The following is a 24,600-nucleotide window of genomic DNA, read 5'->3' as shown; positions in this document are numbered from 1 at the left end:
TAATTATGAATCGTGGTTTACGGCCAACCAGCCGAGTGGAAGTTTAACAACTACCGAAAAGCTAAACATTACATATAATTTGCAATTGGATTAGATGGACAAATTGATGTGAAGATTTGCGAAAAAGTTACACGTCTTCTCAGTGAGAATCGAACTCACGACTCCCCGATCTCTAGTTGGGGCGCGTTAACCACTACGCCATGAGAGGACTCATGAACGCAGAAGTTAACCTGAATTCGATTTCAGCTCAATAATCACGTGGTCCTCTTTCGCAAAGTGCACCTCTTTCGGAAGAATTAGATGCCCATCCAAACACAACGCTTTCTATATATATCCAATGCCTAGCCCGAGAGCGCATTGTTTTTTAGATATAGGAATAGTACACTACACTAGCCAGCAACTGCGCTGGCTGAGGTTTCTATTGTGTGGGCTTCCAATGGGTCGCGACGTTCTCAAACGACCGGTTACGGAACATGAGTCCGTTGCTCGATGAATACTTGTTTTAATTATGAATCGTGGTTTACGGCCAACCAGCCGAGTGGAAGTTTAACAACTACCGAAAAGCTAAACATTACATATAATTTGCAATTGGATTAGATGGACAAATTGATGTGAAGATTTGCGAAAAAGTTACACGTCTTCTCAGTGAGAATCGAACTCACGACTCCCCGATCTCTAGTTGGGGCGCGTTAACCACTACGCCATGAGAGGACTCATGAACGCAGAAGTTAACCTGAATTCGATTTCAGCTCAATAATCACGTGGTCCTCTTTCGCAAAGTGCACCTCTTTCGGAAGAATTAGATGCCCATCCAAACACAACGCTTTCTATATATATCCAATGCCTAGCCCGAGAGCGCATTGTTTTTTAGATATAGGAATAGCACACTACACTAGCCAGCAACTGCGCTGGCTGAGGTTTCTATTGTGTGGGCTTCCAATGGGTCGCGACGTTCTCAAACGACCGGTTACGGAACATGAGTCCGTTGCTCGATGAATACTTGTTTTAATTATGAATCGTGGTTTACGGCCAACCAGCCGAGTGGAAGTTTAACAACTACCGAAAAGCTAAACATTACATATAATTTGCAATTGGATTAGATGGACAAATTGATGTGAAGATTTGCGAAAAAGTTACACGTCTTCTCAGTGAGAATCGAACTCACGACTCCCCGATCTCTAGTTGGGGCGCGTTAACCACTACGCCATGAGAGGACTCATGAACGCAGAAGTTAACCTGAATTCGATTTCAGCTCAATAATCACGTGGTCCTCTTTCGCAAAGTGCACCTCTTTCGGAAGAATTAGATGCCCATCCAAACACAACGCTTTCTATATATATCCAATGCCTAGCCCGAGAGCGCATTGTTTTTTAGATATAGGAATAGCACACTACACTAGCCAGCAACTGCGCTGGCTGAGGTTTCTATTGTGTGGGCTTCCAATGGGTCGCGACGTTCTCAAACGACCGGTTACGGAACATGAGTCCGTTGCTCGATGAATACTTGTTTTAATTATGAATCGTGGTTTACGGCCAACCAGCCGAGTGGAAGTTTAACAACTACCGAAAAGCTAAACATTACATATAATTTGCAATTGGATTAGATGGACAAATTGATGTGAAGATTTGCGAAAAAGTTACACGTCTTCTCAGTGAGAATCGAACTCACGACTCCCCGATCTCTAGTTGGGGCGCGTTAACCACTACGCCATGAGAGGACTCATGAACGCAGAAGTTAACCTGAATTCGATTTCAGCTCAATAATCACGTGGTCCTCTTTCGCAAAGTGCACCTCTTTCGGAAGAATTAGATGCCCATCCAAACACAACGCTTTCTATATATATCCAATGCCTAGCCCGAGAGCGCATTGTTTTTTAGATATAGGAATAGCACACTACACTAGCCAGCAACTGCGCTGGCTGAGGTTTCTATTGTGTGGGCTTCCAATGGGTCGCGACGTTCTCAAACGACCGGTTACGGAACATGAGTCCGTAGAAACCTCAGCCAGCGCAGTTGCTGGCTAGTGTAGTGTGCTATTCCTATATCTAAAAAACAATGCGCTCTCGGGCTAGGCATTGGATATATATAGAAAGCGTTGTGTTTGGATGGGCATCTAATTCTTCCGAAAGAGGTGCACTTTGCGAAAGAGGACCACGTGATTATTGAGCTGAAATCGAATTCAGGTTAACTTCTGCGTTCATGAGTCCTCTCATGGCGTAGTGGTTAACGCGCCCCAACTAGAGATCGGGGAGTCGTGAGTTCGATTCTCACTGAGAAGACGTGTAACTTTTTCGCAAATCTTCACATCAATTTGTCCATCTAATCCAATTGCAAATTATATGTAATGTTTAGCTTTTCGGTAGTTGTTAAACTTCCACTCGGCTGGTTGGCCGTAAACCACGATTCATAATTAAAACAAGTATTCATCGAGCAACGGACTCATGTTCCGTAACCGGTCGTTTGAGAACGTCGCGACCCATTGGAAGCCCACACAATAGAAACCTCAGCCAGCGCAGTTGCTGGCTAGTGTAGTGTGCTATTCCTATATCTAAAAAACAATGCGCTCTCGGGCTAGGCATTGGATATATATAGAAAGCGTTGTGTTTGGATGGGCATCTAATTCTTCCGAAAGAGGTGCACTTTGCGAAAGAGGACCACGTGATTATTGAGCTGAAATCGAATTCAGGTTAACTTCTGCGTTCATGAGTCCTCTCATGGCGTAGTGGTTAACGCGCCCCAACTAGAGATCGGGGAGTCGTGAGTTCGATTCTCACTGAGAAGACGTGTAACTTTTTCGCAAATCTTCACATCAATTTGTCCATCTAATCCAATTGCAAATTATATGTAATGTTTAGCTTTTCGGTAGTTGTTAAACTTCCACTCGGCTGGTTGGCCGTAAACCACGATTCATAATTAAAACAAGTATTCATCGAGCAACGGACTCATGTTCCGTAACCGGTCGTTTGAGAACGTCGCGACCCATTGGAAGCCCACACAATAGAAACCTCAGCCAGCGCAGTTGCTGGCTAGTGTAGTGTGCTATTCCTATATCTAAAAAACAATGCGCTCTCGGGCTAGGCATTGGATATATATAGAAAGCGTTGTGTTTGGATGGGCATCTAATTCTTCCGAAAGAGGTGCACTTTGCGAAAGAGGACCACGTGATTATTGAGCTGAAATCGAATTCAGGTTAACTTCTGCGTTCATGAGTCCTCTCATGGCGTAGTGGTTAACGCGCCCCAACTAGAGATCGGGGAGTCGTGAGTTCGATTCTCACTGAGAAGACGTGTAACTTTTTCGCAAATCTTCACATCAATTTGTCCATCTAATCCAATTGCAAATTATATGTAATGTTTAGCTTTTCGGTAGTTGTTAAACTTCCACTCGGCTGGTTGGCCGTAAACCACGATTCATAATTAAAACAAGTATTCATCGAGCAACGGACTCATGTTCCGTAACCGGTCGTTTGAGAACGTCGCGACCCATTGGAAGCCCACACAATAGAAACCTCAGCCAGCGCAGTTGCTGGCTAGTGTAGTGTGCTATTCCTATATCTAAAAAACAATGCGCTCTCGGGCTAGGCATTGGATATATATAGAAAGCGTTGTGTTTGGATGGGCATCTAATTCTTCCGAAAGAGGTGCACTTTGCGAAAGAGGACCACGTGATTATTGAGCTGAAATCGAATTCAGGTTAACTTCTGCGTTCATGAGTCCTCTCATGGCGTAGTGGTTAACGCGCCCCAACTAGAGATCGGGGAGTCGTGAGTTCGATTCTCACTGAGAAGACGTGTAACTTTTTCGCAAATCTTCACATCAATTTGTCCATCTAATCCAATTGCAAATTATATGTAATGTTTAGCTTTTCGGTAGTTGTTAAACTTCCACTCGGCTGGTTGGCCGTAAACCACGATTCATAATTAAAACAAGTATTCATCGAGCAACGGACTCATGTTCCGTAACCGGTCGTTTGAGAACGTCGCGACCCATTGGAAGCCCACACAATAGAAACCTCAGCCAGCGCAGTTGCTGGCTAGTGTAGTGTGCTATTCCTATATCTAAAAAACAATGCGCTCTCGGGCTAGGCATTGGATATATATAGAAAGCGTTGTGTTTGGATGGGCATCTAATTCTTCCGAAAGAGGTGCACTTTGCGAAAGAGGACCACGTGATTATTGAGCTGAAATCGAATTCAGGTTAACTTCTGCGTTCATGAGTCCTCTCATGGCGTAGTGGTTAACGCGCCCCAACTAGAGATCGGGGAGTCGTGAGTTCGATTCTCACTGAGAAGACGTGTAACTTTTTCGCAAATCTTCACATCAATTTGTCCATCTAATCCAATTGCAAATTATATGTAATGTTTAGCTTTTCGGTAGTTGTTAAACTTCCACTCGGCTGGTTGCCCGTAAACCACGATTCATAATTAAAACAAGTATTAAAATCTTTTTCAAGGTACCAAAATATGTCGCTATAGAGAGCTTTTGTCGCTATAAAAGTGGTCGTTATAACGAGCTTCGACTGTAATAGTTTTCAATGACTGGATAGTGAACGAAAAAGAAGAAAGATAGAAGTATTGTGTCATTCTCGGCTATACACAAGTTGACAAAAATGCTGAGGACGGTAAAACTTGAAAGAACCGCCAATTAAATAAAGAAGAGTGCATATTAGATGGCCAGTTCGTTCACCACCCTGTAATGTATAAAGTTAGGACAGTTATGAGTGCTAAAAACTTTTCGTGGAAGTGGGCTAGTCGGGAAAACGGGATATTCGGAGAACTGGCATTCGGGGAAGTGGTGTTCGGAGAAACGACATAAACATTCTATGCATAAAAGAAGGTAAAATTGATTTAAGTTTTTAATCAACAGTTTTCATAGCTATAATTATGGTTACAACATATTTAGAAAAAGAAAACATAGATCGTTTGTAGAAGGGTGAATTTGTACTAAATATATAAAACTCTTCAGTGCAAAAAAAAATCCAATAGTGGAACTCAAAAAATGAATTAATAGAAAAAAAAGAATGGCAATTTCTGGATAAATAATAAAAAATTGGCAACAACTTCCCTCATATGCTTTAGTTTGTTCAAAAGCATATGATTGTTGAATAAAGTGTCATTTTGTATCAATTGACTCTAAAACAAGCCTGACAGTGGCGTAGCTACGGTTTTTGGGGCCCGGTGTGGAGTTCCATTTAGGGGCCCTCAAAATTAAGGTGAACGGCATGTAAGGCGCTAATGTGAAATCGACTGTTGAACTAAACGATTACCAATTAGCTCTTGTAAAATTAAAGCTAAAGTGATAGAACTGATGTTGATATGTTGTTGAAGTCTTTTAGTGCCAAAAATGTTAATCAATGGGCCTACAGTTCTTGTTTTCTTTGTTCAGATATACATGAGTTTACTGAAAATTATTGAGAACTCATCCAGTGATTTGCCATTCAAGTGAAAATATTAGCTGGTGAAGTAGCTCTTGAAACCAATGACTCATATACAGCTTCAATTGAGTATTCTAGGGTAATTCGGACATTTCCAAATTTTGTGTTTTGGTGTGGGGATTTATTTTTAATTAAGAATTGTAGAATGATTTTTTTTTCAAAGTGTTCCTGAAGGAAACTTTGGAAGATTTCCTAAAGGGACAACTGGGGAAATCTAAATAGTGAAGAAAAGCATTGTATTTCTCATTGCAAATTATGAAAAAGTTCCTCTAACCATCCCTTAAACACCGTTGGAAGCTTTTTGGTGAAACTTGGAGCTGGAATCAATATCTATGAAGGAGCTCCCAGAAGCATACCTGAAGAGATCTTTGTAGAAATCCTGAGGAATCTGAAAAGAAATGCCTGAGGAACCTGTGAAAAATCGCTCGCCCACACGTTGTGGTAGATCCAACTGAATTACAAAATAAGGCTCAATTTTAAAGAAATACTCATAAAAATCTATTACTGTATCACAGATAGCAAGTACAATGCTGTGATAGATTTTCATGAACATTGTTTTAGTTTTGAGCAAAATATATAGTTTTGAAATTTTATAATACGAGATGGTTATTTTCCTTTTAAAACGGGTTATCAAGAATTAATTTTGAATAAGTATACTGCCCATAACTGCATATTTGTAACATTCGACAAAAGTAGGCATTGAGTAAATGGAATACTAAGTGTGCATTTTGTGGCAGTATGGGAGGAAACTAAAATTTCTAAAAATTACCAGGAACTCAAAAATACTTATTTGAGGCAGATATTTTGTACAACTCATATCGCATACTAGGTGAATTGTCAGAAAATAATTCTGATAGTAATTTCATTGCTATCACATTACGAGGCTCATTTATAATCTCAGTGTGACTGTTATTTATTTATTTATTTATTTATTTATTTATTTATTTATTTGTCGTCAATCAATAGTAGACCGTTTCATTACACACTAATTTTACATGTTTTTCTTATTTCTAACAGGAATTATAAAGGAACATTTTATGCTGCAATGTTTTATAAACGAGTTTACAATCATCGAACTGAATTGAAATATCGCTTCAATTTGGTTTTTGTTGTTGTGAAGTCAATACTAGCGCAATGTTTATTATATGTTGCCATCATCTGATTAAGAGGCCCATATTTGGCATAGTTAGTACGATGATGGCACGTAAGGAATATATTCCGGTTTCGCAGTTGTCGGAAGGGCGCATAAAAATTTAGTTTTGCTAAGAGTTCTGCGGAGTCAATACGATGTGAAACAATATCATTTACGAAGGACACCATTGCGAATTCACGACGCACTTTTAGAGTTTGTATGTTGATAAGCATGTAGCGTGCTTTATAAGAAGGTAGAGGAAATCTTGTCCAACCTAATTTACGTAGGGCAAACAGTAGGAATTGTTTTTGTACTGATTCTATCCGTTCTTCATGTGTTATTGAAAAAGGAGACCAAGCTACACTACAATATTCAATTATTGACCTTACATATGCAGTATATAACGTTTTAATTGTGTACGGGTCATGGAAACTATAACTAAACCGTTTTATGAATCCAAGCATGTTATCTGTTGATGATTGTATTATAATGATCAATGAATGTTAGTTTTGAATCTAAGATGACACCTAAGTCTCTGACTCTGTCACATTTTACCACTGGCTGATTTCCTAGGGTGATTGCAACGTTTGGTGTGTCTCGTTTTCTACTAAAAGCTATTAAGTTACATTTTTTTACATTCAATTGCAGCAGGGATTTATTACACCAGGTGTAGAAGACTTTTATTTCATTTTGGAATATATTTATGTCCTCTTTATTAATAATTTCTAAATAAAGTTTCATATCATCAGCGTAAATCAGAACTTTTATGTGTTTAAGGATCAAAGAGATGTCGTTGACAAACAGTATGAAGAGAAGGGGGCCCAAATGGGAACCTTGAGGGACTCCAGAGGTGACTTGAATGGGATTCGATTTACTTCCTTTGAATCTAACTATTTGTTGACGGTTGGTTAAGTAGGACTCAATCCATTTCAGAAGATTAGACTCTATTCCTAGTTTTTGTAATTTGAATAGTAGCATAGGTATATCAACGCGGTCAAATGCTTTACTGAAGTCAGTATAAAGTGCCTCTACATGGTGACCATTATCCATTGCAGTGAGTGTGTAATTGACAAATTCTATTAGATTTGTATTTGTTGAACGTCCTTTAAAGAATCCATGTTGAGCATTTGTTATTCTGCTTTTAATTTGATTGAATAGTTTTTCATTAATGATTGCTTCGAATAGTTTAGGAATACAAGAAATAATGGCAATACCACGATAATTCCTTATGTCAGATTTTTTTTCCATTTTTAAAGATGGGTACCAGGTATGAGCTTTTCCATGATTTTGGAAAAGTACCAGACTCTAATGACATGTTAAAAAGCCAAAACAATGGAGTTGTAAGTTCTACAGCTAAGCTCTTCATGAATAATGGTGGAATTCCATCTGGTCCAGACCCTTTTGAAACATCTAACTTATTCAAGCCTTCCATGACGTCCTTTACGTTGATATGACTGATTTCAATGTCTCTAGTATATTCTGGTAAGAAATCAAAGTAATTGCAATCGCGGTCTTCATCATCAAAAGTAGTATAGATTTCTTGAAAGAAAAATGCAAAAAGATTGCAAATTTTCTCGGAGCTATCACCAACGTTTTTGTCAAGATGCATTATCGAGGGAAAATTATCTGACTTCAGTTTTGTATTGACGTAATTATGCGGTTATAATTACCAATGTGACAAAACAACTTGGTATTTTTTTCGAATTTTCTAGAGCAACCTGACAGATTTCAGTAAGTTGATCGAAAGTATTTATCATTTGAAGACTCTCCATAGTATTAACTCCATTTTGTCAAAAATGTCGAATGTGACTGTTTTGCAGTTATGGGCAGTATATTTAGGCTATCAAATCACCGATACCATTATTCATGGAGCCGCTACATATTGCCGATTAAGGTCACCTTGAAACTGATTTTTTATCTGCTTGTTAACATGTTGGTTTTCTAGAAATCAAATTCATAATATTAATGAAACTCTTTACACGATTTGGGGGCCCCTATGAACTCAAGGGCCCGGTGAGGACCGCACCCCCTGCTACTGCAGCCTGATGTGATCAGAAAGATTCAATAGAAACGTAAAATCGAAGAATTGGGGGACGGGCCTGGTGTAGTGGTTAGAACACTCGCCTCTCACGCCGAGGACCTGGGATCGAATCCCATCCCCGACACATAGTCACTTATGACGTAAAAAGTTATAGTGACGACTTCCTTCGGAAGGGAAGTAAAGCCGTTGGTCCCGAGATGAACTAGCCCAGGGCTAAAAATCTCGTTAATAAAGTCAAACCAACCGAAGAATTGAAAAATTCTTGGTTTCAGACCCATTATGCCAAACGACCATTATGCCAAACGAATTTATGCCAAATGACCTTTATGTTAAACGACTTTATGCCAAATGGCTTTATGCCATATGACCTACCACTGACATAACCCCCCTTCCTTCTAACGTGAAGTTTTTTTTTTTGAACGACCCCGTAGAGCTTTAGATCGTACGATAGACTTGGATAGACTGGACTTCAAGATAAAATGGTGTCACTTCTTCTTCTTGGCATTAACGTCCTCGTAGGGACAGAGCCAGTTATTAACTGAGAGCTTTCTTTGCCAAACTTGCCATTTTAGCATACGTATATCGTGTGGCAGGTACGATAATACTCTATGCCCAGGGAAGTCTAGGAAATTTCCATTACGAAAAGATCCTGGACCGACCGGGATTCGAATCCAGACACTAACCACTTGACTATGGAAGGCCCCAAAAGGCATTCTATTACTCGAAATCACAGTTAAATATTTACTCTGTATTAAATATCACGTTATTTATAATCAGGCAAAACTGCATCCGAAGCATTTCCTCTTTATCGTCTATAAATAGCGCCATCGGCTAGACGACACAACGCGACTATATTTTCATTTTTCATTCATTCGTTTCCATCATCCTAGAGTTTCTCGCTTTAGTTGCACTTAGATCATGCAAAATCGCCTATCACGGCGCTCCTCTGGTGGCGTTTTGGCGAAGTTGCATCGTCTACGAAGAACGGCAAATTTGTTCCCGGAACCGTCAGCCAAGGAACCGTGCTGCACTTTCGTTCACGTCTGGTGAGGAGTTATGTCGCTCGTTAGAAACTCTAAATTAAATTTTCCAACCGAGACCGAGGGCTGGATCAACAAAGAAGGGCATGGAAATGCAGTCCTAAATAGCGGCAGCGATAGACAGCTGAAGGCAGAGCAGCATATTTTATAACGGTGCATTCCTTAGCGGTTGACGCTTAGGTGATTTAGATTGGAAAACATAGAAATTGAAGGAAAACAAAAGCTTTTTGCGTCTGGGATGCAGAAATCTACATTAGGTATATGACAAAAATTAAGATGCATGATAACAAATAAATGTTGCTGAATATCAAGATAATTTTCAATATCCACTTATCACCTGAATGAGGAATTGAAGAGCCCTGCATGAGAGGTAAAATACCTTAAATAATATCCCATGCATATTTTATAAAACCATTATTGGATCATGTATTGGATACCTTAACAATAAATGATGAATTTTCTTAGACGTGAAATTTTTCAATAGCAGTAAAATCTTAAGCTGTTTTCAAAAACTTTCCGAATACCTTCATGAGGTATTTTTATCTTTTAAACAATATTTTCAATACCATAATAAAACTTGGACTACATAGTTCAAAAAATAAAGTAAATTTAAGTTTATTTTCATGCACATATTTGAAGCATGAAAATAAACATAAAATTAAACCGAGTTTGAAATTTACATTACTTGAAAATGAAAGCAAATCATGTAAATTTAAACGACGTTAAGTTTTACATGAAGCATCAAAGGTGTTTTGTTTTGTTTCTTTTCCATTTGTTCCCTTGATTTCCCCCTGCTATCGGAGGCACAAAACCAATCTATAACAATACACAACATTACACAGCAAAAATTTGTGAATATTAAACAACACGCAATTTGGACATCGACGGAAAATTGTGGCAGGCATTTGAAAATTACAAGCGTTAGCCAACAACTGAAGAAATATGACCATCTGTCAACCAATCAGGGCCCTTCCAACTATATTTCAGATAAATCCGCTAGAAATTTACATGAATCTGCCACAAAACAAACCCAGCCACGCTCAACAATCACGCGACCGAGAGAATGCTCCGCATTGTTGACTGCTCTTTCAATCACTTCTCGATGAGACCGCCAACCATCGAAGCGATTCTATGATACACTCATTTGACGCAGAACGTGTTCAACTTTTGTCAGCTACTTGTCAAGGTGGTGAGACAGCCAAGAGAGCTCGGGCGTGCTGCTATTGTTCCAGAGGTCGCGAGTTCATATCCCGTCTAGCTCTTTTATTATATATATTCTTGTTTGGAAGCTATTCATAGCTCACTCTCGAAACCAGCAGCAATGTAATTTTAAGATCGCACATGATCTTCTATCATATATGATGGAGTCCTTTTGTTACATTCGACTCGCTATAATTTTACAGGTTTCGTTCGAACTGTGCACGCAGATAAAAATATTTAAATTTCAATGTAGTGTAAACAGAAGAAGATAGTAAAAGAAAACCAAATTCATCTATTGTTACAGCATCAGGTTTAATTATCAACTAAAGATGCTTGAATGTTACATAATCGTGTAAATTTAAAGTGCATTCGATTGATAAAATAAGCGATTTGTCGTTGACATTTCAGTTTATTTTGATGCTCCAAGTATGTGCATGAAAATAAACTGAAATTTACAACATATTTTTAGCTGTGTACTGATTAACACATTTATTTCACTAAATTGATGATTTCATACATTATTATCTAAATAGCACACGATCTCTCTCATAAAATGGATACAGGCTGGCTACTGGTCTGCAAACGCACACTTGGTTGAGCTTTGTCGTATCCCGAAGCTGCTGGTTGCCGCTTATGCACGAGTCTAGAAACGAAAAGTGCAATTGGGAAATGGTAATATCAAGAAATATTAGGTTTCAGCTTACAAATAATGTTTACACCATATGCTCAGAGGATATTACCTGCTATTGCCAATTGTTTATCTTGAATCCACTTGATACAAAACAAAATTTATAGTAGCTCCTAACAAACAGTGCACCTCAAAACGTATTGATTTGCGACTAAGAGCAGAGTGATCATTTTTCATAATTTTAGACGTTGATTGAAAATTAAGTCTTTTTAAATTCAAAAATCAATGTTAAATAGTTTATTTTTGTGGAAGGTGTTAAACATTAAATTGAACAGTAATATTTTGCGTAAAGTAATGTAAAAATGTATGGTTTTCCATGGTCTTATTATGTACATTTATTTAAACTGAAATTTAAATGGTATTTCATTCTCAACTCGTTGAAAATTACTGCCTTTGTATATTAAATGGCGTGTAATTTTGAATATTTTTAGCTGTGTACCGAACAATACCTAATTATGGAATGTTACTGCTCGGGTACGAAGAAATCCGAGAAGTGTTTGTTCCTTTGGCCGTGTTGCTTGCTTCTGCGGAAGCGGGTATTGCGGTCAGGATCAATCGTGTTGCGCGTCGCTCGCGTAGCACGGTCGTATAGTGTCGCGGATAGCGGATCACGTTAGTAGTGTTTGATCTTTCGATCGTACCGCTTGCTCTTGTGAGGGCAAGCGATGAACACTTGTTCGGCCGTTATTGACTTTTGAATTTTGAGCTCTCGATTTGTGCACATTGAGAATGGTAAACTAATCCCAAGTCCCATTCATTAAATCTCTGTGCAATTTCCAGTGCTCTGGCCAATCACGGAGTAGAAACTACGAATTGTACGATCATCTATGCTCATGCTCCTATCACGGGTGTACAAGAAAATCACGTTGTGCAACAAAAAAATTCATTCTGAGCCGCTTACCGCAAATTGTAGATCGAGTCGAGTACTATTAACCCCTCTACCGACAGCTTCATTTTTTACCGCAAAAAATCAAATCGCAATAAATTTTTTGTTTCTTGGTATTTTTGCACCATTTTTTCAAAAGTTCTCAATAATCTTCTAGTTTTAGAATCTGTGTCAACATTGATCATTGGTCAACTGGATCCAGAGATATTCCGGAATTCCATGGGGAACCGGCACGTAACCATAACCTACCTATATATCGCAGACTACAAGTTTCTTTATCGTATTCAGATATTTACTTTTCGGAACAATACATTAATGAGAGTGTGTTGTGAAAAAATGAAGCAAATGAGTAATGAGCATTTATGTTGTTGGTACCACGCTGGCTAAATAAAGATCTTGAAAACTTCAAAAAATCTCATATAGTAATTTTCATACTTCTCTAAGAATACTTAACGAATTTGTATGATTTTTTCATAGTAGCTTCTGATTACATGGCATTGTATAACCCACATTTTATGTGTTCGACAAATTGACGTAAACAAGGGCCGCCTAAGACATTTTATATGGAAAATGTCGGTCCCCCAAGGAACATTGGAATATCCTTAAAACCAGATCACCAACCATCAATATCAACATGGATCCTTAAACTAGAAGAGTATTGTGAAAACTTGTGAAAAAATGATACAAAAATACCGAGAAACAAAAATATTATCGCGATTTGAGTTTTTTTCCTTGCGGATAAAAATGAAGCTGCCGATAAAGTGATCAAAGACGCATTAGAAAATTTTCTAGACCAATTTCTGCCAAAAAATTGCTCTGCCCCAACCAATACCCTCTCGCATGAACTGGTGTAACTACAGTTGGACTCCACGATCTACAGTGGGCCAGTTCAAATGCAACATCAATTCCTCCCCCTTCCTAAATTCTAAATTTCTTTCTCAATTCGGACGTGTCTGGCGCCATTGTTACCTAAAATAGATAATCGCCAGCATTTATAAATTGATACTCCCTGTTAGTCCCTGGCAGACATCTGGTTAGTTGCATTTATGTTAGTTAGCTTAGTAGCAAATAGTATGGTAAATTATGTATTTTGGACAGGCTAAGGATATGTCTGGAGACGGCGATCGATTAACTGCATTAAATACAAATATTTTAGTACGAAATGTTACTTATATGCTTAATGCCCCATTGTACCTTGAGTTTCTAGAGAGAAAAAGCTTACAAACTGTAGTATTAGCTTCCAAAAAAGCGTTTTCTGGCAGCCTGTCTGTCATACATTTCGGACACCTAATATACATTTTGGACACCCTCATGCGAATATAATTTGGACAGAGGCGTTATCTCAATATCCGTACAATGGTTTCTTGAAAAGACGATCATTTCATAATACTGTAAGAGTTTATATGTGACTTATTGGATGTGAATATTAGTGAAAATCAATAATTTCATTTAATGCAAGCAAATATCATCAGATCCACGAAAATCGCCTGCAAGTATGCATGCATGCGACATTCCAGTGTGTTTCATCAGATGGCCAAATTATATCAACTGAACAAAAAACCTAATCTATTTTGGACAACACCTGATTTATACTACCTTATATACTCATGTTAAGATTTTAGATGAACTTAGCTTAAATATTAGTTATATTTAATCATGTTTCCACTTTCAAACTTTTTATGAATTGTAATTCTGAGCGCTATTATTGCATTTAATGTATGTTCTTGAAATGCACATCCTCTTGCATTCGTAGGTTTCACAGATGTTCTGTAGATACAATTTACAATTTTTATATTTTTGAAGCCAATTTGTAATTGTTATGAAAATGGTCATCATTTATAAGTAGCATAGTGTATTAGTAGTGCAATACATGATTTCCCGTACATTTGTTCCTCACCATCTGATTGGAAATAAGCATAGAACGACTAGCCTGTCCAAATTATATGCATGTCCAAATTATATACGTTACCCTAATCCTTTATAAGAGAGATACGTGGAAACAGACATTTCTGTCAAAGTGTGAGTCAATCGAGCAGTTTGTTTTGAGTTTGTTTTGAACTTTTCTTGAGGAGTAATGTAATCCGCTTGTAATCATTTCGGTGAAAGTTATTTTGCATATATAGAGCAAAACTATATAATATTTTCCTTTTTAAATTTTCGCCAGTTGGCATTGGCGCATTGCATTGATGCGATATTTAGTTGTTGATTTTTTCTTCTGCTTATTAGTTTGGAAATGAAGCTCATAGATCTATAACGAAACAATATACACTTTTATGCAATGACAAAGTCATGTCCGAGTTACAATATTATTCTTGACACCGAGCAAACTCAGCACTGCTGGTCTGTTGCCAAATCATTCTATTTTAATTCTGCTTATCTCTCATGTAAAGGATCACTAGTAGCAACCACGGGCGGCCAATCAAGCGTAAACTCAAGCTCAAGCTAGAGAGAAATCTACGAGTGCCGTTTAGATCTACATTCGGCACATTGTTGGTAGTTTGAAATTTTGTAGGTTAAATTTACGGATATTATATATTTACGTGAATAAAAATTAAACATTAATTCCCACAATTTTCGCGCCTCGTATTCACAATTTTAACACCCTCTATAGAGAGCGATGAGGAATATACTAAAAATAATGAATACTTCTGCAGCTAATCTAGTATGAGTCACTTTAGTTTTCAATAGAAGAACATAGTTTCAGATAAGTTATTAGTCCTGCTAATCAAGGACTGCAATCTTTCGTTTGACAATCTTTTTTCTTTATTCAAAAGTCTTTTTGTTGTTTGTAAAAAAAAAATACAAAAGGTGTTACCGCGATTTTAATACTCATTTCGATTAGTGAAGAAAAATTTGAATGATGTTACCAATGCACAACACAGTGAGAGATGCTGTTATTTTATGGCGTTCAATATTCGATATTTACATGATTTATCTTGTAAACTTCTGTGACACGTCATGAGAACTTCAATGATAAGTCATGTAATCTAGAAGGAGTTTATAAGACTACGTGACTTGTTATACAAGTTCATATGATTTTGAATTCAAATTTACATATCTTTATATTTTCATGAAAAAGAGAAGATGTATACAGAAGTGACAAGGTTTCATAAACAGTCTTGATGTCCTTTCCATGTGAGCAATTCCTGCTGAAACCAAGCTACCATCGGCACACATCGTTAGAACTCCAATTTTATGTCACTGATCGCTAGTATATGCTAAAACTAAAGGGTGGTCCATTCAGTTTTCTCAAATTGGTGGACCCCTCGTACGCCAGCTAGCTAAACAGTTTTTGTAAAAGCTCATTTTTTGGTAAATCTTAGGTATTTCTTCACGTGATATGTCTCATATTTCCCTTGGAGTGGCATCGTAGAGAAGAAGGATATAGCTTTATCTGAGACTAAAACAATTGGCGGCCATTTGGAATTTTGCCGCCATTTTGAATTTTGTCAGAAAAAAACGTTTTTTTCACCATCAGCGCACTGCTCGTTTAAAATTCTGAGCAACGGTATTTCATCTATGAGATGAACAATTTTTGATATCATGTTCTACGGTTTTGACGTATATGGCGAGTTGAATCATTGCAAACATCATTTTTTGTAAACAAAGAAACAAGTTTTCAATTGTTGGTGTAAAGAATAAGAGTAATAATTAAAGTGAAAAAATGTGTCCATCCATCTTGGATTTTGACGCCATTTTGATTTTAAGTAGTAAGAACTGTTCATTTTATAAAGTGGACACTTTGTTTATGCTATATCTTTTTTTATTTATTAATAAAATCGTAATAGGTTTTCTGTGCATCGTACAACGATTATTCTACGAGGCTATGGAAATATAAGATCTCAGAAACTGCTTTTAGTTGAAGAGCCGAATAGTTTTTCCAAAAACTCCTAGGAAAAGCTGATCGTCAAAGTTTAACATTATTTTTCGCAAAACAAAAATCTTCATTTTTATGAACAAATTGTATGTTTGTATCCTTTACTATTCTACTAAAGGTATAGCTTAAAAAAATCAATTATATTCCTCCATTCCTCGACATTAGATAACTTTAGAGATTAATCCATTTATGGTCAAATTTGGTTCTACACCTTCCTTTCACTCCCAGCACAAGAGAAAAGTAAAAAGCGTGTTCAAAACTAGTTTAGATTACTAACGAAACTATATTTGTATAAACGAGAGCTAAATCGTTAGTTTAAACCGCAGTCTTAAGTTTAAATTTTACTCTTTACTAGTCTCAAAGTTTTAAAATTTTATATGCATTTTATCGATCTACAGAAAATTGGTAACAATTTTCTTTGAATGTTTCAATTGGTAATCTCAGAATAACATATTTTGAAAATAATATGTGGAAAAAATCATTTTTTTTACAGCAGTGTTGCCAATTTTGATGATTGTTACTTTGAAAAGTCTTTTAAAAATAAGACTAAATAAGTAACCCTATGAAGGCCTTAATTGTTTTTCATATTAATACTACGTTAGTACTTCCGTTAGGACGTACTTTAAACCAACAAATTCTACTCATATCAGTTAACATCAAATTTAAAATATTTTCCTCTGAAAATATCGGGAAAAATGATTTTATTATATCTGTCAAATTGTTGCTCCACAAATAAATTGATTTCTTCCATCAGGTTCCTGATTGATGATGCTTTCGAAGAACAAGCCTTTTTTGAAGATAAAAAATATATATTGTTGAATTATCCAGCCATTTTCTAATAATGATTGATTTTGATAACCTCCAAAAATCGACAGTTCTAAACATTTTTCCATATTCATGTGAAATTTAATTATTTTGGAGATTTTTTTTATTACTAGTCGAACGATGTACTGAAAACCGATTGAAATTTCATTGATAAATACAATCATTTCAATGGTTTTGAACGAAAAAAAAAGAAAAGAATGAATGCTATTCCTGAACTTGAAGGTATGCCGAAGAATCATTCTGGTACCAAGTATGCATTATTAAAGAAAATTCCTCTGTAATTATCTGTTTTTATAACGAATTTGGATGATTATAAAACGAAGCCACACCTAATTTTCAAGAGCACAAGACTTGAGAACCAATCAGCGCTCCGCATTGAAAATTTATCTCATTAGTCACCACCAGCAAGCAAGTAATTTGATTGATTTCCAACGCGAACTGTTGTCAGATTCTCGAGTCTTGTGCAGTGTTGGTAGACTCACACTCAAATCTCAATCAATACGCTCTCCCTTGAGAGCAAACTCATTAGATATCTGCTTTGCAAATCTCGCGCTTGAGATTTTGATGCAAATCCACTCAATCAACTCAAACCGTAAAAAATGATTCAGTCGAAAAACCCGGCAAAAACTCGTGAAACCCGAATGTTGTTATATACGTTAGAAAGGATTACTATAAGTTTACCAGACTAATCAGAAATTATTGCCGTGTGTGAGTAAACTGTGGATATACTAGACAATGAGTCAAAAAGGTGAGCCAACTCATCCATGATTTTTTGACTGCTGAGTTGCGTGATTGACAACTCACGCATGAAAAAAATGAAGCGTGAGTTTTGAGAAATTGAGTTTTTCACAACACTGGTCTTGTGCACTTGAAAAATCGAAGTTTACAATCCCCTCAAGCTGAGACGCAGGACGTAATGCCAGGAAAAAAAGAACAGTAAGCGAGAGTAAGCGATACGGTATCATTGAAATCAAGCAAGTGCTAACAAGGTGAAAAACTCATTCTACTACTTAAAATCAAGATGGACGCCAAATTTTTCCATTCAATTAATACTCTTATTCATCTCTCGATTCGAAGAAAAAAAACAACGATTGAAAACTTGTTTCTATGTCGTACAAAAAAGACATATCACTCACGTGAAGAAATACCTAAGATTTATTAATAAAAGGGCTGTTTCGCAAACTGTTAAGCTAGCTGGTGTACGAGAGGTCCACCAATTTGAGAAAACCGAAAGGACCACCCTTTAGTTTTAGCATATACTAGCGATCAGTGACATACAATTGGAATTCTAACGATGAGTGCCGATGTTTCAGCGAGAAGTGCTCAATATAAATTTGAATAAAGTGAACCGTACAATGCAGACTATATGTTCTAAATCTTTAACCACCCATTGTAAAACTATTCGTTTCAGGTTATCTTTCCTATGTTGCTAATCTAATCCTACTCCACTTCGCCTCTATTACAGTATTCCTGGAAGTCAAGCTACTACCCAACGTCTTCATCGTCTAGTTCCTCTTATGGAAGCAGTAGAGTACGTATTTTCCCTGTCCTCATCTGTACCTTTTCGCTTTACACTGCGTGTACACCTTTGGCAATTCAAAATCCAACCATATTTTTGAAACTAAGATTTTAAACTTCAATACAGATACATCGACGCAAGTTATACCTAGTATTTAGAAAACATTAGAACATTAAGCTTATTTTTCCAACAATATCATATGAGAGAATAGTAACTGTATATCCGAATTTCATTTCGCTTTCAGTACAAGCCATTGCAGAGACCGATTTCTCTTCATTGATTGTCGTTTTGGATTGCTAGGTGAAATTAAGCCAATATTTGTAAAATTTTACAAGTAAAATAAACGATGAAAGGTTTCGACTGAAATAAAAACAACAGCAAATACCTAGATTTAAACAATTCGATCATTGCAGTTGCGTCTTTATGGTTCTAATCGCGACAATTTATCAAAATACTGAATACAAATATTTTTTTCCGTAAATCATTGCAAAATTTGATAAACTTGGCGTCTTTCTGTCTGTGATTAGTTTACAGTTTTATAAAATGTTGAAATGGTGATTCGATCCGTATGATTACAACATTATTTATGTTCATCCATTCATTCGACTGTTAGTACGAGAAACAGATTTATATGCCTATAAATATTGCTTGAATACCCAATCGATTGGTGTCTCCAATTGCCTTGTTTGTTTTCTCCTGCAGTTCGGATAAGTGTTTTCTAAATCCAAGTTTCCATTCGATTGGTTTTTCGTCTGTGTCCCATCAATCAGTATCATCTGTTGACCCAAAAACCGTACGGACACACTTTGTCTACCGGCAGATCGTCGTCGTTACCGTATTTTGATTGACATTGGCGTTGCGTCTACGAAGATGGCGACCAACACGTTTGTTTTGGGTCACTTTAGAGGAGATATTCTTGGCAGTATACCACTTGATCGTCCGCATTCACACCACACCGTTGCATAGAAAATCAACAAACTGTACGGCGGCGATCTAAACAAGCCCGGCATGCCAGACGTAGACAAAGTGACGTTTTCGTGGTTTTGCTGTCTGTCGACTCGTGTCGTATTCCACCTCTACTTCCCGTTTGCCTATGTGAAGTGTGTTGCGTTGCAGGGGTTCGGTATGATGAAATCTAGATGTCTTTGCGAAAGCCATACAGCCGGTGCCAAAGATTTTCAGCTCATCTGGCGCCCGACGATCGTTTCTGTGTCAGCTGATCTACTCGGATTTTTGTTTTATAGCATTGTAATGTGTTGATAGATTTATGCCAATGAAAATGCTGATGAGTTCATTATAATAATTATGGTTTTATTTTTTTTTCTTTTTAGTTCACGTCCGAACCCTCGAGCTCTCGGTTCAGTACGCTGAGCTCTGCCGGTAGTAGCAGTTATCGACCAACGTTTTCCATTGGTAGCTATCGAGCACCACGCACGACTTCAAATGTGTCGACATACATCAGTCGGTATTCTAGTTTAGCCACCGATAAAGATAAGGAACGAGAAAAGGCGAAAGAGGAAGAACGAAAAAGAGAGCGAGAGCGAGAGCGTGAACGTGAGCAACGGGAGAAGGAACGAGAAAAAGAGAGAGATCGTGAGAAAGAGCGATTGATTGAGACATCGAAAAAGTTAGAAGCTGAGCTCGAGAAAGATAAGCCTAAACTCATCAAGAAATCTGCCTTGATTGCTGCAAAGTATGGAGAACGCCATGCAGACACTGAAGATACGTCAAAAACAGGTGTCAAAGCAACAGCAACAAAGCCAAAAAAGGAGAATGCACCTCCCGTTACTTTTACGACTCGCTATGGACGGGCAGGTGTGGCGCGAGAGAAATCAAGAGAGCCGAGTCCTGCAACCAGAGTGAACTCCTCGTCAAATTTAAATGTGAACCGATCGAGAGCTAGAGATCCAAGTCCTGCTGGCGGGCCAATGACAAACATAATCAAATCTAGAGATCCTAGTCCAGCTGTCGAGAGCAAACGTCCAGGGGGATACGCAGCGGCCATTGCCAATAAATTTACTGCCAAAGAAAATGGGAACCAAACACCGGTCAAAGAATACAAGAGGCAAACATCAAACACGTTGAGTAGCTTTTTCCAAAACCGGGCACGTTCAAGAGATCCTAGTCCTACAGTGCGCACACAAACTTCCCGAGAATCAAGTCCTGTTGAAACCAAAAGGGTAGTGGCAAAGTCATTCACTGGTAGATCAAGAGATCCCAGTCCTGCAACTCCCAAAATCAATATAACAAACGCAAAGACGATGCCTACTGCAAGTCATCGTTCTAGAGATCCAAGTCCAGCCGAACCAAGAAAATTCACCAGCAGCATTTCCATGAAAACTGGCCTACGATCAAGAGATCCGAGTCCCGCCGCTGAGGTGAAGAAAGTACCCACTTTTGGTGCTAGCAAACTTAGATCAAGAGATCCTAGTCCTGCAACTACCAGATCAGCCCCTTTTTCCAGTACTGCCGCTAGACAAAGAATGCAAGATGCTGGATCTGCTGTAGCTAAGCATACTCCTGCGTACACCAGATCTCTGACTGCCAGGGAAAAGCCAACAGAAAACCTAACACTGACTGTGCCTACCCAGAAAAAAAGAGATGCTAGCCCTAGTATGTCGAACATCAGGAGTCGGGATCCTAGCCCTGCTATGCATTCGACTACAGCTAGACGACCTTCCAGAGATCCTAGCCCTGCTGAGTCCATCCGAGAGAAGTACGGTCTCAATACTAGTTCATATCGACCATATGGTAGAAGTAATTCTAGTCTTGCTAATACGACATCTAGAATTGCACTAAGCTCAAGCCCGGCCCCGACAAGTGGTGGTGTTGCCCTTTCTTACATGACATCCAGTGAAGCAATCGCAGCAAGAACGAGTCGACCATCATCAAGGTTATTGAACTCTCAATCGAGAGAGACTTCACAATGTCCTTCTCCGCTGCTGATACGGAGTCAAATATTTTCACCAGAACCTATACTGATTGTGGAAGATGAGAAAAAGCCAGACGAGGCTGAAGAAGAAAGTTCATCTTCTTCTGAAAGTAGTTCGTCGGAAGAAGAATCATCTGAAGAAACCGAAAGCAGCGTGGAACCCGAGCCAAAAATCTTAATCGAGATAACATTGGTTACGCGTGGTACTTCGCCAACCCCGCCGGGATCTACACCGTACATTAGGGCGAGGCGTGCGGAAATGTGTAAAACCATAGAGAAAACTATTCAAAAACAGCTACGCATCGTGGACACAGCTGATAAAGCGGTGCAATCCGATAGAATGGATGATTCTACCAAGTATCTGAGATACAATCCATCAACCACCAGGAATTGGTCACCATTCTTAGACAAATTTAGCTCCAGTGCTTCTTCCGGGTACACCAGATATTCCAGTGCTTCGTCACGATACAGTCGCGACAGTTCTAGCCAAAGTAGGGAAACCAGTGTCGTTTCACCACGTAGTGACGTTCCGGAAAAGAAAGAGATCTCAACTTTGGCAGCCCGAGTCAAAGAAATGAGTTTATCGAAATCCTCTAGCCCAAAGAGCAATGTACCCAGTAGGTCATCCACTAGTACACCATCTATAAAACAAAAGACTCCACCGAAACAAAAATCTCCCGAGAAACCACCACCTGTGCCGATAAAAGATGGTTCGCCTATAAAATCGGCAGCGAACGCGTCGAATACCAAAATCAACAAAGACTTCCGAAAATCTGCTCTCAATATGGGGCCAGCGCCAGAGCGCCCTCGCAAGGGATCAACTTCATCTAGCAAATCAACATCTTCCACATCTTCTTCCTCAACGGCAACTCAAACGGCTGACAGCATGCCTCAGAATGGTGTCAGCCGGATACCACAGACAACGCGAGCCAGCGCCAGCCCTTGTCGGCGTTCGGATCGCTCTTCATCGACTAGCTCAGACCTGAGTACGGCAACCTCTTCATCGACTTCTGAAGGCGATGGACAACCCAACCGGTCAATGATAGATGAGCATGGAAATACAGTTACTGATCCATCCAGCTCTAATAACGAGCTATTGATGAGAGCGATTCAGTTGGCGACGAACTTTGTGAACAATCAGAACCGAAATCACACCAGTTGGTACGATAACAACAGTACGACTAGTATGCCGGAAAGTTTGAACCAAGATTCGGCGCCCAAATCGGGTTGGGAAGCTGGAACGCATTACATGGAGAGTATCAAGGATGATGATTCCACTGAGGAGGAAGACGAAGTAGATGAAACCGACAGTGCACAGAAGTCTGATCTTCAGCGAGCGTCATGGTGGAATCCACCAGCCAAACAAGAACCAGAGGCGCCGGCAAAGAGCTACGTTTACAAAATAAGACCCGTGCAATCAGGTGAGAAAGCTTGGTGGATGGCAGATGATAGCGAAAAGACGACAGAAAATAATACAGAGTCTACCAAACTGACTAACGGTAGCAATAATAAAGCTTACAGTCCATTTAGGCCCATTCAGACTGCTCGGGTTGAAACCGGAGATAAACCGTGGTGCTTGACCGACAACGACTCTAAAATCAATAACGGAAATGGTCGATCTGTTGAGCGAGAGCAGGATAACAATGAAGATAGCGAAAATTATGAAAAGAATGACGAAGACGCTATGAACAGAAGTCAGAGATCAGGCAGCATTTTCAGCAATTCTGGCAGTCAACCATTCAAACCGATCAAGGTAACTAGAATAGAGTCAGGAGAAAAAGCCTGGTGGATGATGAGCACTGATAATGTGGCTTCGAAAGCGAAAGAAGTTTCTAGTAGTGATTCAAGTAAAGATGCGTCAAAAGAACCCAGCCCAGAAAACAAGAATCCTGGATACACTGTGTATACATTGGAAGCAGAAGACGAAGCATGGTGGCGGGAAGCAATGGGTGATTTGGAGAAAAATGAAAAATCAAGCACAACCACCAGTACGACTAGTAGCAGTAAAGCCACTTCTAAAGAACCCACTCCTGAACCTAAACAGCAGATTATTATCACTCGGGATGGATCGGGTGAAAAAGCATGGTGGATGTTGAGCTCAGACAAGATTAATGAAGCAGTAGCAACAGTGGCACCTAGCAGCGACGGCTCGGTTAGAGAATGCAGTCCTGTCAAGGCTAAACCATTCAAAATTACCAGAATAGAATCGGGTGAGGCACCCTGGTGGATGACCGAGACAGAAAACACACTATCAAGATCTGGTTCAAAATCCAACGTAGTAAGTCGATCAAACAGTTTCAACTCCAAGCAAACAAGCCCAACCAAATACAAAATCACACGAGTGGAGTCTGGAGAAAAAGCTTGGTGGATGGATAACACAGAAGAAAAAGGCGGAAGTCCGAGGAAACTTTCTTCATTTATTGAAAAACACGGCGAAGAGGAGACTCATCAGACAGACGTGGGTGACGACCTGGATGAAGAGATTAGAAATATCAGTAAACTTGTAGCTGGTCTACCAGAGTTTCCCACGGGCAACACTATCATCGAAGTGGTTGAGACAACGGAAACTCCTCTAGGCGATCGTGCCAGTCCGGAAGGGGTTGAAGATAGCAAAAACGAATCTGACCGGTTGTCCCCTTACGATAACATTCCCGCAAGCTTGGAGCCCAAAGTTTACAACCAGGTGGAAATGGATCGCAAAGCTGCTATTTCCCAATCGCCAATCTTCATTTCACGTCACACCAACATCGACGACTTGTTGGGCGGATCTTGCCATCCGTTAAGCCCCATGATGGACCGAATGTTTGTGATGGACGATCTGCAGGAAATCTCACCACATGACGTGCGGGTTCACGACGCCACGGCGCAGTTCATTTATGGCAACAGGTTGGTATGCGAGCTTTCGGTCGCGATCGATCGTGTGGCCGTTTGTGCGCTATAAAACATGTGTTTTGGCCACGCGATGGATTGTGAGAGCGCGAGAGCAAGAGAGGAATTCACCACAATGGTTTTGTTTTGGTCTTTCGTTC

The 24,600-nt window shown here is 38.9% G+C and overlaps 1 protein-coding gene across 8 annotated transcripts in view; it reads left to right on the top strand.

Annotated features, from left to right (window-relative positions):
• The window catches only part of LOC5572977 (FH1/FH2 domain-containing protein 1), a 467,818-nt gene that overhangs the window by 39,546 nt on the left and 403,672 nt on the right, over nt 1-24,600 (top strand). For all 8 annotated transcript variants that reach the window (XM_021842727.1, XM_021842725.1, XM_021842726.1 and 5 more), the window contains one exon: nt 19,971-24,457. In XM_021842727.1, coding sequence (XP_021698419.1) covers nt 19,971-24,457 — 4,487 coding nt within the window. The remainder of the gene's footprint in view (nt 1-19,970; nt 24,458-24,600) is intronic.

Source organism: Aedes aegypti, chromosome 2 (genome assembly GCF_002204515.2).
Source record: "Aedes aegypti strain LVP_AGWG chromosome 2, AaegL5.0 Primary Assembly, whole genome shotgun sequence".
NCBI lineage: Eukaryota > Metazoa > Arthropoda > Insecta > Diptera > Culicidae > Aedes > Aedes aegypti.
Note: the sequence above shows the minus strand (reverse complement) of the source record. Positions and strands in the feature narration are given on the sequence as shown.